We start from the raw sequence: 25,103 nt of genomic DNA on the forward strand, positions 1-25,103 counted from the left end.
AGATGTTAAACTTAATCAAAATACACTATGTGCGTCCACGTTATCAAAAGAGCATATCTACAATATCTCAGAAACGGCTGAGGGTTTTCTTTGAAATTTCCAAATTTGTCGAGGAGGATGTTGAAGTGATTGGAGGGCAACCAGTCCCTGCCCTCCTCCTTTCATAAGAAGCCCCCCCCTCAACACTGATTAAACCTTTCAAATTAATTTTGTTGTTCACGTAACAAAGTCTCTGGTGATAACTTTACTCCCCCCCCCCCAAAAAAAAAGAGACCAGGGCAGGGGTTGTAACTTACGTGATTCGCTCATTGTTTATGTCTAGGGTTAATTATTGGGAAATGGGGTAATATTTGATACTGGGTGGGTCGAAAAGACTAAGAATGTTAACGTTAAACTTCAGGGAACGCTGAATTAAATCAAAAGAGACCATGTACATCCAGGTTATCAAAACGGCTATCAGCAGTATTTTACGAGCAGCAAAAGCTATCAACTTGAAAATTTCGGGACTAGTAACACTACAACTACTACTGCTACTACTACTACTGTCATTACCGCTACTACAAATGTGACTGCGACTGCGACTGTGACTGCTAATGTGACTGCAACTATTACTGTGACTACTTACGACTGCAACTACTTGCAAACACGGCTACAGTGACTACCACTTCAACTATGACTGCGACGACTTGTTACTCCGACTGCCACTGTTACTACTTATGACTGCGATTATGACTACTTTCGTCAGCGACTACTTGCAAATGCGACTATTTTTACTACGACTAACGTGGCTACTTGAAACTGCAACTGTGACTACTTACGACTCAGTGGCGTCGTTGAGGGGGGGGGGGTGCAAAGAGGGCAATTGCCCCCAATCATTTTGAAAAAATCTAATTTATTAAGTAGCTTTTATACTGTTGCTCATTTTAAGTGTCAAATCTGCTCTTTCCTTCGGCAGATAATTTTTAATAATTAATCCTTGCTCGTTTTTAACATAAGGAAAACGAGAAAAACAGGGGTCCATTACGCTTCACAATATGTTCCACAATAACATTTTTCCAAATATACGGCCTTTGAAACCTTATTATCAAGTAAAATGTGAGCCTACTTTATGGCAATATTGAAAAATGTCATAAGTTTATTGTTTCGCCACATTTCCTCAGGTCATTGTTTTTCTCTGATTAAATAAAAAATAGGTTTTTTTTAACTTAAAGTAGGGAGCGACATTAAAACTTAAAATGAACATAAACTATTCCATATAGGAAAGGGTTTGTCCCCTCCTCAACGCACCACTCTTTACGCTATAGGTTTTATTGTTTTAAAAAGTAGAGTTGTGAGAATGAGTCAAACCTTAGCGTAAACAGCAGGGCATTGATGAGTGGACAGCTCCTCTCATACACGGAAAAAATTCTGTTCGTTTTAAGTTTTAATGTTGCGCCTTACTTTCAGTTAAAAAAAAACTTTATTTTTAAATTTATTTTCTGAAAGTTTTTGAATTAATGCAGGTTTTGATTTTTGCTCACCGCAAATGAATAATTAAAACAAAATTTGTATATTTATTTTAATTTTTTGGCTAAATCGCTTTCTCAAAGTTTGGATCTGACAATTTTGAGAAAAAGGGGGCGGAGTAGGGGTCTAGTTGCACTACAAATGTTTTTGTTACTTAAAAAGGCCATTAGAACTTTTAATTTATTTATGAACGTTTTTATTAGCAATAAATACACGCAACTTACAAATTAACTTGCATAACGGATTTCTATATTCGTATATTTTTATTACGTATATTAGGGGGTTCGCCCCCTCGTCAATACCTTGCTCTTTACACTAAAGTTCGAATTTTGTTCCAATTCTCTCCTGTTTTAAAACTTTCAAAAGTGGAAATGGATACACCCTCTATATCTACAAATAGGACAGAAATGGAATCATTGAAAAATAAGGAGGTCTATATACAGTGAAAATAATTTCCTGAATAAAAAAGAAATAATATAAAAATAAAATAAAATAAGCCTTAGTGCTTTTTATAATGGTATGTGTACTACAACTAGACAGGTCAAATCGGTTGAAGTTTGGTTATGGAATCTTGGAGAGGGTTATCTGCTCCAGGAATAATTTAGTTGTTGTAATTTTTATTTCCAATATTTAATTGAAATTCTGGTTCTCCTATTTGTCGTTGAAATGCCTAATAAGCGCTGATAATTTCCTACTCTTTACGTTCCAGATTCACATAATAACCCATAAACTGTATCTATGTACAATACCATGCTATTGATATGACTTCTTGGTATTTTCGCTTTTCTAAATATTTCTTTTAACTAGCTCCAAAAAAAGAATTGACATAAATATACTGAACTGTTATTAGTCGCATTTCGCGTAACACCAGCGCTACTTGTGTGATATTTATCTCTACATCAGCATGTTGTACGAAATGTCTGCTGCAAGTAGGATAAAGTGTCTTTAATCAAAATATGTATATTTTGGTCACAATTTAGAAATTTGGTGTGCACGTATATGCTGTTCCAACTCATTTGCTTTTTCTATTGTTATCAGTTTCATGCAGCACAAGGAGACAGTGTTTTGCTTGCGAACAGAATTAGATACATAAAAACGAATATTCAGTGTAACTCCCCCTCTGGAAGTGTATACCCCCATACCCCGGTTTACACAAGAAATACTTCTATGTAATTTTCATAGAATTCGTTTTCTTAAACAAAGCTTCAAAGGGAAAGGTAATTTTCAAACTCTAGGAGTCAATTTTCCCTAACAATTGCCATCCCTGGCAATTGTTAATTTATTTAAAGTTTTTGCTCTGATAATGCCAAGAATTGCTCAGAATTTTTGAATTCTTTGTCAAACAATTCCCAACGGATAAGTTAATCATTCTATTGTTTTTGAATACTTTCAAACTTGAAATACAGTCGCAATTTAAATGTGGGGAATATGTCACAATATAATATTACACAATCTATAGTAATATTTTGACTAATCGTGTATCTTTACTTAGACAGCGGTATTGCGCTGCCTATGATTTTTGTTTGGGCTTTATGTGGGTTGCTGATATCAATGCTATTTATTAATCTAAATCAGCAAGCCCACCAACGAATCAATTTGATAAAAATTATAAATAACTTTTCAATAAATTACGTATGTTAAAAGTTTAGTTAGCAAATGCATGACGCAATCCTGGGGGCTACTAAAATAGAGCTTGACTATGAGATGGAGCGTCCTGTTCTGGGTGTGGGGGTTGGGGGAAGTTGGGGGAATATGTACTGCAGCATTAGTCGTGAATCTGGCTGTAAAAAGACAAGCGTACACAACATTTACCTTTACCCACCTGAAACTTTGGTTACGCTATATTACTGTCGTCTGAAGCAGCTCATTGCTGACAATTTTAGTAAAAACCACTCACCAGCACTTATTTGTAAGACCGTTTAATGTGTGCTTATAATTTACTGGGTAATGTTTTTGAATTCACTGAGTAGTGTGTTTGTTAAATAGTTACTTTTAGTCGCTACTGCTTGAATTGCACCTACTTCAATAGCACCCCTCTTGCCCCCCCCCAAAAGAAAAATACTGTAGCTACGCCCCTGTTGTGACTCCTACTACTTGCGACTGCGATGATGACCACTTGCTAATGTGACTATTTACGGCTGCGATTGCAACTACGACTACTACTTCAGTTTTGAAAGTGACTCTGACTACTACTACTACTGCCACTGCTACTACAACTGTTACTGTTACGGCTACTGAAACAAATCAAAAAGTCTTAGTGCATCTATGTTGTCAAAAGGGCTTATCTGCTCTGTCTCAGGAATGATTAAGGTTATTAGGTTGAAAATTTCACGGAACGTTTGATGGGGGAATTTCACTAAATCGAAAGACTCTATCTGTATTGATAATGCTCGAAACGGCGTATCAGTAATATCTCAGGATCTGCAAAGGGTATTAAGTAAAAACTTTCAGCGAATGTCGATGATGATGTGGGACTTAGTCAAAAGACAGTATGTGGATCCTAAATGTCAAAAAAGTCCCTCCGAAAAACATCAGGAAGGGCTAATGGTATCTATTTGAAACCTGCAAGGAATGTTGAGGGTGATGTTAGACTAAACTAGATCTACGTTGCTTGGGGAACGTGAGGTGTTGCAGCAACCTTTGTTTGGCTTTGCTAAGTAAAGTGTTGCGAGAGCAACACTTTGGTTTTGTTTCCTCGCTTCGATTAAAAGCTTAAGTTGTTAATCTGTAAGGATCTTAAAATAAATACTAGGCACACCAACTCGCAAAAGCTGCAAACCTCTTATTGCAACTAGCAAAAGTTGCAAACCCCTCATCGCTGAAGACAATTGCAGCCTAAGAGCCGATTATTACTTATAAGTTCCCTGCATGTCTTACCACTGGAACGAAACTGGTCTTACCATCAAATACACCGAAAGCAAATAATAGATACACCAACTAGCAAAAGTTGCGAACCCCTCATTGCCGAAGATGATTATGAGCTAACAGCTGACTGTTGCTGAAAACTCCCCTATATGTCTGGCAATTGGTATCGGCCTATTTTTGGTTTCAGTATGTACCTTACTACTGAAGTTGTCAACCCCTTTAAACTTTCAAACTGGTATATCTCATGAAGGAATTTTTCTACTGAAAAATGGATGACATATACTTTGATCAGCTCATCAAGAGCTATGGACTGCCGTTGAAAAAAATCTATTTGTCTTAGTTCAAAAGTTGACTTTTTTTTGCCGTAGGCCAAGTTTCTAACGTCATCACTTAGAAAGGAGCAAAGGATAAACTCTGATTTCTTTATCAATGAGAGAACTTATAAATTTTAAGGGGCACATCTGATACCATTTCTGTATCGGCCAATTTTTGGTTTCAGTGTGTACCTTACTACTGAAGTTGTCAACCCATTTACACTTTCAAACTGGTATATCTCATGAAGGAATTTTTCTGCCTAAAAATGGATGACATATGCTTTGATCAGCTGATCAAGAGGTATCGACTGCTGTCGAAAAGAAAATATCTGTCTTAGTTCAAAGTTGTCTTTTTTGCCGTAGGCAAAGTTTCTAACGTCATTACTTAGAATGGAGCAAAGGATTAACTCTAATTTCTTTAGCAATGAGAGAGCTTTTAAAGTTTAAGAGGTACATATGATACCATTTCTCTAAAGTCAGATTTTTTAAAGAATTTTGAGGGGATATTGAAATAAATCAAAAGACACTATCTACATCTAGGTTGTCAAAAGGGCACATCTGAAATATTTCAAGAACGGATAGGTTGTTAAGTAACTTGATCAAAAGACATTATGAGTATCCAGGTTGTCAAGCGACATCTTTTTCACATCACACTTAGCAAACGCTCACGTCAAAGTTACAAATTTATCATTATTGTGCACCTAGCATTATTATGACTGCCACTGCGACTGTGACTGCTACAACTTGTGACTCCAACTGCTACTGTGACTACTTGTGACTAACGATTGTGACTACTTGCATCAAGCACTATTTGTAACTTTGACTACTTGCGCCTGCGACTATTTGCAATTGCAACTGCGACTACTTACGACTACAATGACTTGTGACTGCGATGGTGATAACTTACTAATGCGACTATCTGTGACTGCAATTCCAACGACGTCTACGACTACTGAATGAAATCAAAAGAGTTTAAGTGCATTTATGTTGTCAAAAGGACTTATCTGCAGTGTATCAGGAATAGCCATGGTTATTAGGTTGAACATTTCAAGGAATATTGACGGGGATGTTGCACTAGGTCAAAAGATTCTATCTCCAAATAGGGCCTCAAAACGGCATTTCCGTAATGTCTCAAGAACTGCAAAGGGTGTTATGGTCTTTTTCACATCACACTTAGCAAACGCTCACGTCAAAGTTACAAATAAAAGCATTATTGTACACCTAGCACTATTATGACTGCCACTGCGACATAGACTGCTACGGAGTAGTGGCTCGAATAGCGTATCCGTAATATCTCAAGAGTTGCAAATGGTGTTAAGCTGAAATTTTCAGAAATATTGAGGGAAATGTTGCACTAAATCAAAAGACACCAAGTACATCCAGGCTGTCAAAAATGTGTATATGAGCTTGTCTATATTATATCAGTAATAGCTATGAGTATTAAGTTGAAATTTTCGGGGACTACTAAAGGGGGTGTCAAACTAAAAAAGAAATTATATGGGCATCCTTGTTGTCAAACGACTCATCTGCAACTCAGGAAAGAGTGAAAATATTAACTTGAAACCTTAAGAATATATTCATTGGGATGTTCAACCAAATGAAAAGACACCATGTGCAGGTTCTATTATTTAGTTATTCTTTTATTCCATTGTCATTGATATGTAATAATTTGAATATTCTCCCAGGAGAATAATTTCAAATACATTATCTACGAATTACTGTTGAGTCAAAATCTTAGTTCAAGAACCATTCCAAACATTGATTTCCCAAAATAATTTTCACTGCAGATAACTCCACCTCTGTAGAAACTCTCCCGCGAAAATTTTCCCCGGAAAAACCTCTCCAATGGAAAATTCCGCACCTGAAAATTCCTCCTTACAATTTCATTCTATTGGGGAATTGAATCCACAAATCGATAAACACGAGAATGCACATAATCGATAAAAACGCACATCAATTTTTTTAATATTTATTCCCAGATTGATCAAAATTAGTTACACAAATTAGCCTACCTAATTAATTTATTTCGATTACACGTGGTAGGTGTCGGAAAAAGATATGTAAATCAAATTCATTTAATATGAATACCTCCCCCTCCTTCTGTGAAATCCCTCTATAATTCCCCACTTATAATTTCCCCCGACAATTCTCCCCTGGGGCAATTTCTCTACATATAAAATAACGATAAAAAGTACTTGAAAAATTAGATTGGATACCAAGTTAACAAAATTGTTGAATACCTAATGTAGGGAACTTGCTGAATACCCTCGTCAATACCTCGATCTTTACGCTAAAGTTTGAATTTTGTTCCAACTCCTTAATAATGACCCCTGAATCACAAAGGCCGTTTAAAAGCCGAAAAATGGCTCTTTTGAAAGTACTAAAAAACTTTAGCGTAAAGAGCAATGTATCGACGAGGGGGCGAACACCCTCATATACGTAATAGTTTCTGTTTGTTTTAAGTTCTAATGTTTCTCCTTACTTTCAGTTCAAAAAACTTGTTTTTATTTAATTTTTGATCGTATTTTAAGTAATGCTGGGAAATCCAGCAACCCCCCTTCATGGAAATTCCCTTTCCCCATGTAAAATTCCTCTATGGAAAGATCCACCCCCGTAACCGCCTCTTTTGATGTATCTATCGGTATCAAAACTCCGTTTTGTAGAGTTTCTGTTACTGTTGAGCCGGCTCTCTCCTTACTTACAGTTCGTTACCACGAACTGTTTGATTTATTTATGCTCGTCTTATTTTTTTTATATGACTCTTTGAAAAATTTTTATTCGGAATTTTTTTTTAAAGTAATATTTAATTGGACAAATGCTGTGTGGCATATGTATGTAATATAGCTAATTTTCTAAATATGGAACTATTTGAACATGCATCTTATCAAAAGAAACAGAAACGATGGAGAAGGCTTATTCTCTCGTATTTTTTCATGGTCATAGCGCCTTACAAGAGAGACTATGTTGAAGTGCTTGTTGTTGCTGTGGTGTAATATGTATATGCACCTATATATAGACATAATATGTAATAGAACATACGTATATTGTAAAAATGCCATATATTAATTGCTGATATTATCTTCTTGTTAGAAGTACACCCTCGAAAGCAACACTTTTTGTGTGCTGCTGATTGATGTTGTTTGTGCATTTGTTTGTTCTTTTTGAAAAATAAACTTATCATATCTCATCCATACTTCAAATGTTTCCTCCTGTGTTTTCTAAGATGTGTTGTCCTTTTTTCTAGTGGCAATTCAGAAAGCAAAAATGGAAATGGGAATGCATCATGCATCCCATGAACTACCCTACCGAACGAGAGATACTCTAAACGCCTTGGATCCTCCACTGCTGGATGCTGACGGAATATTGCAGGTCAGCCATTACTTTCTACTTTGGTTGTATGCTCCTTAAATAATTATGTTATAGATAATTTAAGTTAAACACTCAAGAATTGGTTCACCGTGTGTTTCGCAAAAGTGGTAGGACCATTGATACTTGAATATTTTTTTTTCCGCTGTAAATATAACTAAAAAAAGAAAACCTTAGCCATCTGCACCCTTATCTATGAATGTGGACTTCTATCTTGGTTTTCAACTTTCATAACCCTTTTTTAAATTATTATATTTAACATAAGCTATTGTCTAAGAAAAATGTAAATAAATATATAAAAAACATTTTTCTCACCTGCTGTGTATCGAGCTTTGATGTCTCGAAAATCTTTTTCTTGGTGAAAGAAATGTTGGCTGTTTTTTTTTTTTTTCTATTCTTAGGTCTTAAACTAGTTAGGTTTTAGGTCTAAAATGTATGACGTTTGAATTCTGTAGACTAATTAGATATTATTTCTCATACAGCTTCAAAAATAGCAGTTTTCAAAAACAAAATTCAGGTTTTACTTATTATATGATTCTATTAGTAAAATATTTTAAGTGGTGAACCAAAGATAATAATATAAGCATACTTATTTTGAAGCAGTTGCTTCAGGGAAATTGCTGATTTAGGAAAAATTTCCACGGTCATTGCAGTCTGTTGATTTTTTTTTTTCAAAAGAAAATAATTTAGAATCGATACCCAATAATGTGAGCCTACATGTCTATTTAGTGGTTTGGCAAATTTACGAGATGAAAGCAAGAAATTGTTTACAGGAGTAGATCAAAACGCTATCAAAATACCGATAAAGCATGGACAAACTTTAGAAAAAAGCTCTTCATGGAGCCCTCAACACGGTCCTTCTCACTGAACCGCTAAGCATAATTCTTCATTGGGTATCAAGGGAAGGAAACGGTGGAATTTTGGCAATCTCCACAGACCTGGAATACCAAAGAAAACGACTAGTCTTGATTCTTGCAATATCGCGCGAAAAAACTAACGCTCTGTTGCCAAAGATTCGAATTTCAAATCCCTCTCCCTATAAACACTTCTCTTGTCACTTCCCCTCCCCTTAAAAAATGTACATAGGAGCCCCGTTTCTATGTATTTTAGAAAGTAAAGAAAAGCAACTTCTTCGCGTGCTTCTATGCTTTTCTCTAAAGAATTAGGGCTTATTAGCTTATAAGCTTGTTTCTTCAATAGGTTGCTAAGGTTGTCACAAAGGGGGGAAGGGGGAACTGGGAAAGGAATAAAAATATACAAAATGTGTTAATTTGTAAAATATGTGAAAAAATTTAACGTTTTTTTTCCTAAATATTCTTTCAATTACTCTCCCCTAAAAATTGGTCGGTCCACTCCCCTCTGGAAACTTTCTATGTTTACCATTGCAATATAGCTAAAGATCGAAGAAAGGAAAATTGCTTATGCAGTTATAAATTTTTATTTATTTTACGAATAGTGGCAAAAGGGATGAAGGGTGAGCAAAATACACGAGCAAAGCGGGCAGAGTACGAACATTTCCCCAGTTTCCAACAAAATTAAATCGGCACATTGAAACTACAAAACTATTTAATCATTGAAAAAGGAGGAGAGTTAATTTTGAGACGAGGAAATTGTCATATTCCCTAAAAAAGCATATATTCTAGAAAAAAATTCTTGTTAATACAAGGAAATATGAAATCTTTCTGAATTAAGTAGAGGGACACAAAACACGAGACAGCGTCCGTACAATAGAAAAGAGAAGTGTCTTAAGATAATATTGTCTTACATGGTTTGAATTTGCTTAATTTAGTACGGTTCCCCCAAATAAGCCCAATCTAATGCAAGGCTCTCTTTTAATATTTAAAATGGGGCAGTTGATATTATTTTGTTGACAATTCCGAAAAGTAGCCCTCTTGATAGAATTAAGCTCAGTTCACATGTGTGCTGAACTGGACATCAGTTTCCAGCCGTCATCATTATGGACCAGTCAGGGCTATTTATGTACGGGGAAGCAAGTTGTGATTGAAAGTGATTACACCTAGACATAAATGTGTAACTATGTATGCATGTGAGTTGGACTTCGGGTGTTGAGACTTATTTCAGAAATTCACTCCATGGTTTTAAGTTCTTTGTGCTGTAAGCTGCTATGACATATATTTATGATTTTATTTCAACGTTTATTAGTCCTAACTTCTACCAAAATTACGGCATGCTTCTACAATTTGAAATTTTATATTAATAGCTATTGATATCAGGATTGGTGAGAAAAGTGAATTATCATATTGATAGCCCCATCGTGTTTTTTAAGATGGCTTTTAAATCAGTCTGATCCTAATTGCTTAGAAATCAGTCTGATCTAATTTATTCCGGCTATTCAATAACTTTTTGGCCCAACATTCTTGATTATTTGCGTGTTTTTTGTGTTTTCAGTAAAAAACTAGTTTTGGCTAATCCTACACGTATAGGTAAATATCCGCAGAAAGTTCATTTTTGATAACTTAATAGAAATATGTAACATTGGCCAACATGCGATTAATTTTGTTTATTGTTATATATGTTACATTGACTTATAAGAAATTAATTTTGTGTATTTTGTTTCAATCTCGCTCTTTACTTTCTCCAGAAGGTTTTGATTTTTCCTGTTAATGATAAATAAAAAGGCACCCAACTCTAAAATTACGCAAATGATACGAAAATTCAGGGAATACGCAGAAATACCTTTTGCATTTTCTTTTATAATGACGAAATGTTCCATCGTAAGTAACAATATATCTTATGTATTATAAACATTATTCAAAATCAGTTTTGAGAGCCTGCCGATCTAGGTTGAGAAATTAAATAAAAAAAATAGTTTTTTTTTAACTGAAAGTAAGGAGCGATATTAAAAATTAAAACGAACAGAAATTACTCCGTGTATGAAAGGGGCTGATCTCCTCTCAATGCCCAGCTCTTTATGCTAAAGTTTTTTACAGTTTTTGACTCTTTCTCTCAATTCTAATTTATTAAACAGTAAAAGACTTTAGCGTAAAGAGCAGGGCGTTGAGAAGGGAACAGCCCCTCTCATACACGGGGTAATTTCTCTTCGTTTTAAGTTTTAATGTCGCTCCTTACTTTCAGTTAAAAATACTAGTTTTTTTTATTTAATTTCTGAACGTTTTGAATTAATGCATGTTTGATTTTGGCTCTCCGCACATAAATTATTAAAATGAAATTTGCATATTAATTCTTGTTTTTTGGCTAAATGGCTTTCTCTTAGTTTTGATCAGACGATTTTGAGAAATAAGAGACGGGGAAGTAGGCCTAGTTGCCCTCCAATTTTTCGGTTACTTACAAAGGCAACTAGAACTTTTAATTTTTAACGAACGTTTTTATTAGTAAAAAAATATACATAACTTAAGAATTAACTTACGTAAGAAACTTCTATATTCTTATATTTTTATTATGCATGTGAGGGCGTTTGTCCCCTCGTTAATACCTCGCTCTTTACACTAAAGATTAAGTTTTGTCCCAGTTCTTTAAGAATGACCCCTGAATCAGAAAGGCCGTAGGAGAAATAGTTGAAATTACTAAAGATACTTTAGCATAAACAGCGATGTATTTAGAAGGATTAGAACCCTCCTAAATAATCTCTTTTCGTTTTAAGTTTTAATGCTACTCCTTACTTTCAATTGAAAAAACTTTTTCATTTTTTTTTTTTCATTTTTTTTTATAGTAATGCTAGAAAACACATTCCTCTAACGAAAGATCCTCCCACATAGCCTCCTCCCCTCAACCTTCCCTCTCAAACCAAAAAATCCTCCTGAAAACGTCTGTACACTTCTCAATAACCATTACTGTATGTAAACAATGGTCAAAGTTTGTAACTTGCTGCTCCTCCCCTGGGGACTGTGGGGGGTAAGTCATCTCTAAATGCATAGTTATTACGGTTTTTGACTATTCTGAACAAAATGGCTATCTCAAAATTTTTATCCGTTGACTTCGGGTAAAAATGAGCGTGGGAGGGGGCCTAGGCGCCCTCCAATTTTTGGGTCACTTAAAAAGGGCACTATAGCTTTTCATTCCCGTTAGAATGAGCCCTCTTGCGACATTCTAGGACCACTTGGTCGATCCGATTACCCCTGGAAAAAAAAAACAAAAAAAAAAAACAAACAAATAAACACTCACCCGTGATCTGTCTTCTGGCAAAAAATACGAAATTCCACATTTTTGTAGATAGGAGCTTGAAATTTTTGCAACAGGGTTCTCTGATACGCTGAATGCGATGCCGTGATTTTGGATAAGATTCTATGACTTTTTAGGGGGTGTTTGCCCCTATTTTCCAAAATAAGGCAAATTTTCTCAGGCTCGTAACTTTTGGGTCACTTAAAAAGGGCACTATCGCTTTTCATTTCCGTTAGAATGAGCCCTCTTGCGACATTCTAGGACCACTTGGTCGATCCGATTACCCCTGGGAAAAAAACAAAAAAAAAACAAACAAATAAACACTCACCCGTGATCTGTCTTCTGGCAAAAAATACGAAATTCCACATTTTTGTAGATAGGAGCTTGAAATTTTTGCAACAGGGTTCTCTGATACGCTGAATGCGATGCTGTGATTTTGGATAAGATTCTATGACTTTTTAGGGGGTGTTTGCCCCTATTTTCCAAAATAAGGCAAATTTTCTCAGGCTCGTAACTTTTGATGACAAAAACTAAATTTGATGAAACTCATATATTTAAAATCAGCATAAGAATTCAATTCTTTTGATGTATCTTTTGGTATCAAAATTCCTAGAAAATTTTTTAGAGTTTCGTTTACTATTGAGCCGGGTCGCTCCTTACTACAGTTCGTTACCACGAACTGTTTGATTTAAGTTCAAAGCTAAGTCAATAATCGTTCTGTCTTAGGGACAATGATGTTTCCCATTGTCCTTTTTTCCCTCCTTTTTTCTGTTATGAAAAATAGCCTGGCTAAGGCACTTCCCGACCGATGAAAATTTGTGAATGACCTAACTTTTGCTGAAACCTGCTACAGGAACTTAGTAAGCAACCCTATGAGCATCCTCAATGATATTACAGATGACGCAGCTGACTTGAGAGTAAACCCTTCTAAATCTATGATAATGCCCATATGTTTCCTTAAAAACTCAACCCTTCTCCTCAACCCTATCCGCCCCAGATATTTCTGCGTCTTCACTTATATTACTTAGGGTTCGTCCCCCTATCCCATTGCTTAAGGATATATTCTTACTTTATTTGTCCACCCACATCTTGAATGTGCTTGGCATCCTGGCATCTCCCGGAAACTTTCGTACAGAAAATACTTTCCCCAAAAGATGCTCCCCATCCAGGCACTGCCTGTCACGCACTGTTTCTGAACTCGTTCCTATCTTGTCCCCCATCCGCTGCTTTGCCTCCAGGTATGAAAAAACTTCCGTCCCCTTTATTACTGATAAAATAAAGTGCTAGTTTTTCTTTCTTTTTTTCTCTTTTTTCTTCAGTGCTGGTGATACCCCAGTTTTATGCTCGTTTGATTCTTTCGTTCCCTCCCCCTTTTTGTATGTTCTCTTTTAAACCTTCTTAATGCTAATGTTATTTCATTCTTTTTTAGTTTTTAACTTTCTGACATTTTGCCGCTTAATATTTTTGACTAATGAATGGTTTTGTCATTTTGTCATTTTGTCATAATTCTATTTCGCTGTGGAAAGCAAACTCTCTTTACAAAAAAAAAAAAAAATAATAGCACAATTGCTAATTACTTCAAAGACGGTAAAAAGTTAGACAGAAAATGGGTTAGTAATTGGGCAGTGACTTGACCGGATAATGACATGCTGTAAAATCCCCCAAAAAAGGCTTCACACATGTATCTAGATTCTTAATAAATGTCCTACTTTTGCCAGAAATCCCTAGAAACCATGGGAAAATTAAACATTTAACAAAGTTTCGGGTGGGGGGTCTCGGGCCCGAAGCCCCCCCCCCTGCGTACGTTCCAGGGTGCTAGCCCCTCTTATTGTATAGCATTTTTTTTCTTTTTAGTTTCTACGTCGCCCTATGCTCTCATTTGAAAAACCTGATTTCTATTATTTAATCTTAGCAGGTAAATTCACTTGTTGAGCATATTATAAATTCTCTTTAAAATTGTTAGACGTGCGCCCCCTGTTTATGAATGGTTATACTTCATCACCGGGAAGCAGAAGTCCTAAAGTTTGATTTTCTTAAGTTAGAGCATGTTTATTTCTCGCAGTGAACAAGATTCCCTTAGTTGGAGGGGAAAGGATGCCTCGATAAGACTGGCCTTCAAATTTACTTTATAGTGAAATAAAATAAGTTTCCCATTTCATCACCACTTGATGACAGCTATCCACGTGACATGCACTAACTTCTAATTAAAAATACCGATCGCTTTTATGATGTATTTGTCTCCCTTTTCCGGCAATTCTGCCGGAAGCTCAGCTAGCTATTTTGTGTTGCGACTTGCGTAAAAGATTGAAACAATCACTTTCTGTTTATAGCTTTTCAATTATGGTTTTATTACAGGCCGGCTTTTCAATCAGCAGCGTCATAATCGAAGGGTTCTGGGGTACAGGCAGCCCTTTCTCCAAATCCTATAAGATGTAATTGAATTTGCTTACATTTTTTTTTTAAGACGCTTTAGGTGTTTACAACAGATCAAAAACTTTAGGTTGATTTTGCCCGTGAGACAACGACGTATTTTTTCTAAGATAAAACTCCTCAAATGTCCCTGTATGCCTGATAGTATGTTTGTAATTTGTCAGACTTCCTGCCCTTTTTTCTTCCTTATTCATAAAATTCATCACGTAAATTTTCATTCATCACTTATTTCTTTATATTAAACAGTCTGTTTGAAATAGTGACTTTAAAGACAAAAAAAAACACCACTTGATAAACCAGTTTTATGATTAGAATGAGTATCAAACAGTTCGTGGTAAGGATCTGTAATCAGGAGCATCTCGGCACAATGGTAACCGAAACTCTAAAAAACGGAATTTTGATATCAATGGGTAGGCTATATCAAAGAATTGGCTAATTACGCTGATTCCAGATATACAAGATTTATTAAGTTTAGTGTTGGTCATCAAAGGTTACTAGCCTGAAAACATTTGCCCCATTTTTGAAAAAGGAAATTGCACCATCAGATTTAGCTTATCAGAGAACCTTATTGTCGAGGTTTCAAGATCCTACCTACAAAAATGTAGAATTTCATATTTTTGCCAGAAGAAAGATCACGGATACGTGTGTGTTTTTTTTTTGTTTTTTTTTTTTTCTCCAGGGTGATCGTATCAAACCAAAGGCCCTAGAACATCGAGAAACGGCTCATTTAAAGGGAAATTACTAGTTTAATTACCCTTTTTAAGTGACTAAAAAGATTGGAGCCCCCCTCCTACGCCCCTTTTTTCGCCAAAATCGTCCAATCAAAATTTTGAGATAGCCATTTTGTTCAGTATAGATGAAAGGTCTAAAAACTATGCCCCTAGATATAGCATTACCCCCGCAGCCTCTCGATATAGGTTTTTAAGTTATAAAATATGTCCATTGCTTACGCATAGTATTTGGTATTGGGAAGTATAAAGACATTTTCAGCGGGGCGGGGTTTTGCGCTTGGGATGGGTTTCCATAGGGAGATTTTACTGGCGAGGGAAAATTCCGGGTTGAACTTTCCAGGGAAAGTTTTACTGGGGGATTTTACAGAATTCATAAATGGAATTATTTTTATGTGTCTTGCTTTCTCTTCGCCAACCAAGTTTCACATGTGGATATGTTCCGAGGAAATTGTCCGGGGGAAATTTTCAGCGGGTATAAATTTTCAGAAAGAATTTTCATGGAAGGGGGGATTTCCAGAGTGATCGGAAAACGATTAGAAGTCAGCCTTTTTTAATACGCTAAGGAGAAGTTTTCAGGTTGAGTTGCCCGCAAGAAATTTTACGGAGGGTGGGATTTTCAGGGAGGATGAAATTGCCGGGAGAAAATTTTACTGGTTGGGGTGTATTTTACGTGGGAGTAACTTTCAACAGAGAAGTTTTCTGAGAGGGTGGGTAATTTTTCATGGAGGATGAGACAGATTTCCTGGCGTTATTTGAAAAACGATCAGAAATTGAATTAAAAAATAAGTGTTGTTTAAACTGAAAGTAGGGAGCAGCATCAAAACCCAAAATGAACAGAAATTATTCCGTATGTGAAGGGGTTGCCTCTTCCTCAATACCTTACTCTTTACGCTAAAGTTTGACTGTTTGACCCAATTTTTTAAGAACGACTCCTGAAATACAAGTGACGTTTAATTAGAATAGGAATGTTTTTTAGAAGTGCCAAAAACTTTACCGTGAAGAGTAAGTTAGTGAAGAGGGAGATAACCCCTCCATATGCAAAATAATTTCTGCTCCTTTTGAGTTTTAATGTTGCTCCTTACTTTCTGTTGAAAAAACTTGTTTTTTATTTATTTAATAGACAACTAGGACAATTCAAAAAGAAATATTTCAGAAAATTGTGAAGAAGTTTACAAGGTTTACAACCACAAAGTGATTTTTCGGCTATCTTCTTTAGTTTGAAAGAGGTGAAATTGATTCTATATTCCTTAATTACTAGAATAAGCAATGAGACAGAACTACTAATTTCATCCAGCATTCATTGTTGTTTTTAATACAATTTACACAACTGAACGGGAAAACCAGAAGAAGTCGTAGTGGGGGAAGGGCTTTTGATGTTTAAAAGGTGTCTTGGCCAATCATAGAGGGAGCTAATGCCTGGAGGTATATTTTTGGTTCTTTAATTATTTCTAAAAATGTCTAGTTTTCTTTCTCTTTTTTTTTAAGTTATTCTTTACTACTTTAAAGTCAACCAAATACCAAAAAAAGGAAAAAAAAGTTCATGAAATATGCCATTTCCCATGGCCGCCTTTTTGTGTGTAAAACAGTATTAGTCGAAGAATCAACGCAAATATTAGAGTTCAACAAGGGGAAAAGACACAATTTTTGGTATTCAGTCTTTTCAAAGCTAGTAAATTTTGTTGTTTTACAATGCTTTTGCACTGAGTATTCTAATTGCTACAAGGTCTAGTTTAGTGTTAATTCACGGTCCAACCGGATTTTATGTCCATTTACAGTAGCATACTTGAAATGTTTTCGTTCTTATTTATTTTCTTATCTTTTCTGTGCATTTTTGTTGTTAACTAATTCGTAAATTAACGAAATTCTGCATATCATGAAGACTTCCTTGATTTTCATTACTTCACTGGAATTAATATCAAATTCAACCAAATTCAAAAGCAGCAAAAACAAGCTCTAAACTTAAAGTATCCCTAAATTTAACAATCTCACAGATACCTAGCAGTTCTATCAAATCTTAATTTAATTTAAGATTAGCATACTATTATCTCAGACTTTCAAAGGTTTGAATTCACAAGCCATAGGTTACTAGCTTATACAGCCCATTTCTTTTCCCATTAATTGAAAGAACTAGACATCCACCACGCGACACTATCATAAATCAAAGACTAACCGGGCCGAACCACCTTCATTCAACTGCCCGCCCGTCGACTTTGAGAATTATCTCGGATTATAAGGTGAGGTGTTACTAAAGAATTCCCGCAGAGGACAGCTTGCCATATTGGTTTTCTTAAATAAAGGGTTATGTTGTATGCATACCGCTTTGTTACACAGAACAATATTGACTATTTCCAACGCCACACCAATCTATAAATAAAAGAATTAGGAAAATGTTTGCTAAGATCAGCAGTAATTGAGAATTTAATAGCGGTTGTTTAATCACAGTTTTAAGAAATTAGGGTGGTTTTAATTTTAAAAAATGGATCATAGCACAATGTTTATTGAAGTTTAGAGTTTATTTTGGGCGGGGGGTGAAAGCAAAGCAGTATATTTATTATGGAAGTGTAAGTAATTTTCTATATGGATTCCATAGATTACGAACATTATAGCCCAAATTTTTAATGATGGAAGCTAGTGTCGATGTAAAAATCAAGGGACACGTTAGCTAAAGTATTTTCAAAGCTCAGTATTTTAAAACAAACTATCGTGTTATAAACTGTAGCAATGAACTACCCGATTCTATGAAGATCAATTTCTGTTAAATGCCGCTCTGGCCTTCCAAAGTAATCGGACTGTAGATTACAGAACTAGCTACAAAACTCGCCACAGCCAGGGTGTTGATTAGAAGGAGGGGGTACATTTGCTCCCTAGATTTTGAAAAATACTTTTTTTGAGATTTGTTTAATGAAAAATACCCGTTTTGATGTTTTCACTGAGGACTTTAAAAAGAAGCCAAATTTGCCCCCCCCCCTACATTTTAAAATAAACCATCCCCTGTATTTTCATGAATTGAAGGCAATGGCTGCAGCGTTAAATCCTCTCATAGGGTTTAATTTTCTTCCGTCCTGCCCTATTAAACGTTTATTCGTTAGCCACTTCCAATGAAGTTCCATAGATTTTGAGTTAGATATATCCCATCCCAGGCTTATCTGGGACACCTGACTTATCTCATCCCCTCTTGCAGGATTTTTAGCCACCCAAACCACTAATTCCTGATACTCATGTTGAGTTGAACCGACCCATATTTTATTCAAAATGAGTTGTACTCAACCCCTCAGCAACAATCATCACGCCAAAAATTATCCATAAACGAAATGTTTTAAAAACTGTTAGCCTATATCCTATTTTTCCTTTATGCCCATTCATCTGCCCCCGTATGTAGCTGTACTTATCACTCAAATCTTTCTGAATGCCTATAAGTTCCTAAGTTTTATGAAGAAATAGCGCGGTTTTGTAATTTCCTTAGATTTGAAATCTAAATGAAAATTGAACACGATTAGATGCTGATTTTTTCAATTTTTTTATAGTATATATCAATGAGGCTTTACATAAAGGTTTTATGTTCCAAGGAAAAATTTTCTGTCAGTCTCGCTATTTTCTAATTTTTATCTTTCGGTGCCACTCTGTCCTCGCTTACTTATTAACCTATCTTTTTGCCAATAGTGTCCACTCTATACATTTTTGAACTTAATATCCAATATTCGCTCTCTTTATGTCGATTTAGTTATTAGCCGAAGCTATTCTTTTTAACTTTGCATAACGTTTATCCAATCAGATTTACTTTTTCAGTCTATTGGTATTACTTTCAACTGGTACATTTAAATTTATGCAATTTCTCTAGAAATTTTCTGATTCCAATTAAATTTTTATTAGCTCCTTAGCATTAGGATTGAACAACTGTGATGCTCGTTAGATTTTACATTTGCTCCGTCTACAACTAAGACTTTACAAATATAGCTTCCAAGGATGTAGTCAAGACTTTAATTGCGGGGCGTGTGCCAAGAATCGTTTTTCTCTTAGAGGGGGAAATAACTGCGGAACCATTTTTGCAGCCTAGTTTTATATTTCTTCTTACTTCCAGAGACTGTCCCTCTACGCTTCTTTACCCTTAATTACTCCCTTCGTATCTCCCACAGTTTAAAAAGTTTGCTTGATTAAATAACAATAAAAAATATATATGTACATTTATTTTTTAGTCATTTTATTTTATTTTATGCTTTCAGGCTCTTAATGGTTTTCTTCTCATTCTTTGCAACGATGGAGAGGTGTTCTTCGCCACCCATAGCATTGAAAGCTATTTAGGATTCCACCAGGTAAGAAAATATTTTCTTGACCAGAAAGTAACACCCTAGTCGAACATATTTGTGGAAGGTTCTTACTCCTAGTAGTTTGGAAATAAAAGTTAAAATAAAATATTCAAACAGTAAACGAACATAGTATAAGCATTACCCTCTCCCATAGCTTATGAGCTAAACTAATGGAGTTGGAGACGTGGAAATCTATGCAGAATAATTTGAAACCATGAGAATGGTCTTAGACTATAATTAAATATAACTAAAACTTAAAACGAACAGATATTACTCCGTATATGAAAGGGGCTTTTCCTCCTCAACGCCGTGCTCTTTACGCCAAAGTTTGATCATTTCTCTTAACTCTACTTTTTAAAACAGTAAAAACTTTAGCGTAAAGAGCGCGGCGTTGAGGAGGAAAAGCCCCTTTCTTATACGGATTAATTTCTGTTCATTTTAAGTTTTAGTGTTGCTCCTTGCTTTCAGTTAAAAAATTTGTTTTTTTTTTATTTAATTTCTCTACGTTTTTGAATTAATGTGTGTTTTGATTTTGGCTCTCTGCACATAAAAAATTAAAACAAAATTTGTATATTAATTTTTTTTTTAGCTTAATGACTTTCTCATAGTTTTAATCAGAAGATTTTGAGAAAAAAGGAGCGGGGGAGGAAGCCTAGTTGCCCTCCAATTTTTTGATTACTTAAAAAGACAACTAGAACTTTTAATCGTTTTACGAAAGTTTTCATTAGTAAAAAATATATACGTAACTTACGAATTAACTTAAGTAACAAACATCTATATTCATATGTTTTTATTACGTATATGAGGGGGTTCATCCCCTCATATACTCTTTACACTAAAGCTTAATTTTTTCTTCCATTTCCTTAAGAATGAGCCCTGAATCACAAAGGCCGTAGAATAAATTGTTGAAATTACTAAAAATACTTTATCGTTAAGAGCGAGGTATTATGAGAAGGTGAACCCCTAATATGCATATTAATTTTTGTTGGTTCAAAGTTTTAATGCTCCTTACTTTCAGTTGAAAATACTTTTCATAATTATTTTTTCATAGTTTTTTTTTAAATAATGCTAGAAAATCCTGCACCCCCTTCATTGAAATTATTTTACCCCATGACAAATTCCTCCATGGAAAGATCCTCCCACGTACCCCCCCCCAACTTCTACCCTCCCCCAAACCAAAAAAAAATCGTCTGAAAACGTCTGTACACTTCCCAATAACCATTACTATATGTAAACACTGGTCAAAGTTTGTAACTTGTAGCCCCTCCCACGGGGACTGTGGGGGAGTAAGTCGTCCCCAAAGTCATAGTTATTAGGTTTATCGACTATGGTGAATAAAATGGCTATCTTAGAATTTTGATCCGGTGATTTTGGTGTGAAAATGAGCGTGGAAGGGGGCCTAGGTGTCATCCAAATTTTTTGGTCACTTAAAAAGGGCACTATAACTTTTAATTTTCGTTAGATTGAACCTTCATGCAACATTTTAGGACCACTACGTCGATACGGTCACCCCTGGGAAAAAAAGGCAAATTTTCTCAGGCTCGTAACTTTTGATGGGTAAGACTAAACTTGATGAAACATATATCTAAAATCAGCATTAAAATGCGATTATTTTGATGTAACTATTGGTATCGAAATTCCGTTTATTAGAGTTTCGGTTACTATTGAGCTGGGTCGCTCCTTACTACAGTTCGTTACCACGAACTGTTTGAAACTAAAAACAAAACAAGAAACCAGAAATGTAATACCAATTCAAATGGCCTGACAGAAGCGAGCACTGCTAAGGGCCAGAGCAAAGGAAACACCGCGGAAGGAACGAGAACCACTCGAGTTCATCTGAAAGAACCAAGTGCCATGGTTGCCAATGTTAGCGAGCAAAGCAAGCGGATGGAGTTGAGGCTAATCTATATTTGTGAGAGCGGGATTCCTAAGCAAGGAATCAGAGGCAAAAAAAAAAAAAAAAAACAGCGAAATTGGCTATTTGCTAGTTTATATGTATTTACAGTTAAAACCAAGTTTATGTTTGTGCTGTCGTGTGTACAATGAATTATTTGAAGTGAAATGTAAGGTAAAGTAATGAAGCTTGAAAAATGAAAACTGAATGAAGAATAATTTTGGAACGGACCATGAGAACATACAAAGGCTTTAAAATCTTAAACATACAACCGAAAAAAATGAAATAAAACCGCTAGAATATGACGCTTTGGGAACAACCATCCGAAGACCGAAGGCAATAGCAGCTGTCGTAATAGAGAGCGAAGCAAGTAGCAGGATTTTACGCGAAGTAATATCTGTAAAGGCTAAAATTCACTAAAAATTACTAGTGGAATTATTAAAGCCTTAAAGCTACTGGGCAGCCTAGTAAGGTGACAAACACCCTAGGGAGAATTCACAAAAACAAACGGAAATAAGACGTCATGATCAAAAGTGTGTGAGTGACGAAGCCCTGAGTTGCTCTTGTTTGTTTTTATATTTTGTTTGTTTATAATGTTTTATGTGTTTATTTATAAAACCTTAAAAGTGAAAAAAATTTGTCTAACAGTTTTTCTGATGAAAGTAAAGAGCAAAGTTGGATCTTAAGACGAAAAAAGTTACTGCTTCGCAGTCTTTGTAACTGATTTTTTGAAAAACCTCTTGAAATAAACTGGCTCTTGATATGTTTCCAAGGTTGCTGGGTTCTAGAAATTTATCCCTCTCCTGGAAACTGAGTTTGCTTCGTTTTTTTTTTTTTTTAGAATAAAATTGTATTGTAAGATCTATTGATATCATGATAGTTAAAAGACTGTTGAGAGCTTTATTCATTAGTCTTTTGTTTTCTGCAGGCCACTGCAGAACTTCTTTCCTCTTAATCTATGTTTCGATGCGTCTTAATCTATGTTTCGATTACTTGGAGGGATGTTTATATGGAATAATTTGTCATGGCGGAAGAGAATTTTCATGGGCTGGGGCGCAGTATCTTTAAGCATTACTGAAAAAAAAAACAATGAAAAAATAAAAATGAAAAAGATTTTTCAACTGAAAGTAAGAGGCAGTATTAAAACCTAAAAAAAAAACAGAACTTATTATGCATATAGGTTTCATTTCAACCTGATACCACACTCTTTACGCTAAAGCATTTTTAGTAATTTCAACTGTTTATTCTATGGCCTTTGTGATTCAGGGGTCATTCTTAAGGAATTGGGACAAAATTTAATCTTTAGTGCAAAGAGCGACGTATTGACGAGGGGGAAAATCTCCTCATATACGTAATAAAAACATACGAATATAGAAGTTCATTACGTAAGTTAATTCGTAATTTAAGTGAATTTTTTTGGTAATTTTTTTGGTGAATTTGGTAACTAAAAAATTAGGGAGGGGGATAACTATGCCTCCTTCCCAGCTCCTTTTTTCTCAAAATCATCCGATCAAAACTATGAGAAAGCCATTTAGCCAAAAAAAAATTAATATGTATATTTCGTGTTAATTATTCATGTGTGGAGAGCCAAGATCAAAACATTTATTAATTCAAAAACTTTCAGATATTAAATAAAAAATATATATTTTTTTAACTGAAATTAAGGAGCGACATTAAAACTTACAACGAACAGAAATTACTCCGTATATGAAAGGGGTTGTTCGCTACTCAACGCCCCGCTCTTTACGCTAAAGTTTTTTACCATTTTAAAAAGTAGAGTTGAGAGAAAGGGTCAAACCTTAGCGTAAAGAGCGGGGCGCTGAGAAGGAAACAGCCCCTTTCACATACGGATTAATCGCTGTTCGCTTCAAGTTTTAATGTCGCTCCTTACTTTCAGATAAAAAAAACTTGTTTTTTTATTTAATGTTATAACAGAACGTAAACACCACTGAAACCCAATAAATAATAAATCGGTTCTCGTAGGTTACTACGGATTTTTTTTTTTTTTTTTTTTTCAATGAGTTTTTTTTTGCAATGAAATTGCAAACTTTTTTGTTAAGTTCCTGTACGTAACGTTTGTCAACTGTTTATTTAGGAAAAAACTCGATGGGGATTTGTCTTTAGAAAAGTACATGTCTATTCTAATGCTTAAGACTGAAGTCAAAGCATCAAACTTCAAGTTTTGCTCGATAAGTATAAAATCAATCTGGACTGCTAATTAGCACTTTATTTGTCCCTTTCTACGGAAAATAGAAGCAGCTTTAGAAAAGGAGGAAAAGTTCATGAAATAACATTTATTACAAAGGATAAAGAAATCATTAATGTGTCTCTCCGTCTAGCTAATTACCTTGTAAATTGATAGAGTCGTCCAAATCCTTGAACCATTTAACTATGCCTTCGAAAAGCGAAGGCTATATTATCAAAGATCTCTACTTGGGCTCATTCATCACTCAAATTTAACGAGGAACCAATTGGCAATTATCATTTTCATCATTTTTCATTCATAACTGCTTACAACATTCGTCATCCTAGCTGGCCGTAGCGTTAAGTGGCATTTTGAGTTGTGTCTATATCGGAAGAGCACCGCGGGATTCCGCGCATTTATTAGCCCTCATAACCCGAACGAGTCTGAACGCTTTGAGATGAATCAATCAAGGAAATATAAATTACGATTTCTATTTTGCATACTTGGTATTTTTGTGGATGAAGTGCTCTATCGGATTTATAGAGCGGTGTTAAATCTTTGTTGGCTGCTAAAACCGATAATCGTAAATTTCATCAGACCAATCCCGTTCTTTATCGCCACTGACAGAGCAGAATGAAGTTGTCTATCGCATTATACATTGATGTGCGCCTTTTATGAAAGATTAATGATTATGGTACTGTCAGAACTGCTTTGCTTTGATAGCATGTATGTCTCAAACTATGCATACAGTCCATTAATAAGGAAATTATCTTCGTAATAAGTAAATCATCTCAAATAATCTCTAACCTCCTGCGACATATACTCTGGAATTTTGCCCCCCCCCAGTAATCTGAAAGACCATGCTTATTTTGATACTTTGTTAGAATTTTAAGATTATTTGAAACCCTGTCTCTTATTTGAACCCCACTCTAAAACTAGTACAACCCCTCCTAGATAAAATTTTGGCTCTAGACCTAAATATAACTAACTCACTTGACTGACAATTCTGACATAAAAAAACCATGATTAATTAAAGCAAATGATTGTAATAGCCTAAACAACCTTAATTTTGGGAAAAAATTCACATGAATGACATCATAATCGTATGAGTTTCTTTTCATTTTGTTTCCTTTATTCATATATTCCAGCCTGCTGAGCGCAGTGGATAGCATGTTGGGTTTTTAATCTATAGATCGTGGGTACTATTCTTGCAGTAGCCGAAATATTCATCGGAGTGTTTTTCCCAGAGTCGGATTTTTGCAATATTTATCATATGAGTGACGTCATAAATACTTGGAATATCTTTAATAAATTTTGATGAAGATGAGTGTATGTACTAAATATTTTAAAAGTACACATATGACGTCA

The 25,103-nt window shown here is 35.1% G+C and overlaps 1 protein-coding gene across 5 annotated transcripts in view; it reads left to right on the forward strand.

Moving 5' to 3' along the window:
• Positions 1–25,103, forward strand: part of LOC136040376 (aryl hydrocarbon receptor protein 1-like) — a 158,992-nt gene that overhangs the window by 60,666 nt on the left and 73,223 nt on the right. For all 5 annotated transcript variants that reach the window (XM_065724644.1, XM_065724652.1, XM_065724637.1 and 2 more), the window contains 2 exons: positions 7,930–8,054; positions 19,573–19,662. In XM_065724644.1, coding sequence (XP_065580716.1) covers positions 7,930–8,054; positions 19,573–19,662 — 215 coding nt within the window. The remainder of the gene's footprint in view (positions 1–7,929; positions 8,055–19,572; positions 19,663–25,103) is intronic.

This window comes from Artemia franciscana, chromosome 2 (genome assembly GCF_032884065.1).
Source record: "Artemia franciscana chromosome 2, ASM3288406v1, whole genome shotgun sequence".
Lineage (NCBI taxonomy): Eukaryota > Metazoa > Arthropoda > Branchiopoda > Anostraca > Artemiidae > Artemia > Artemia franciscana.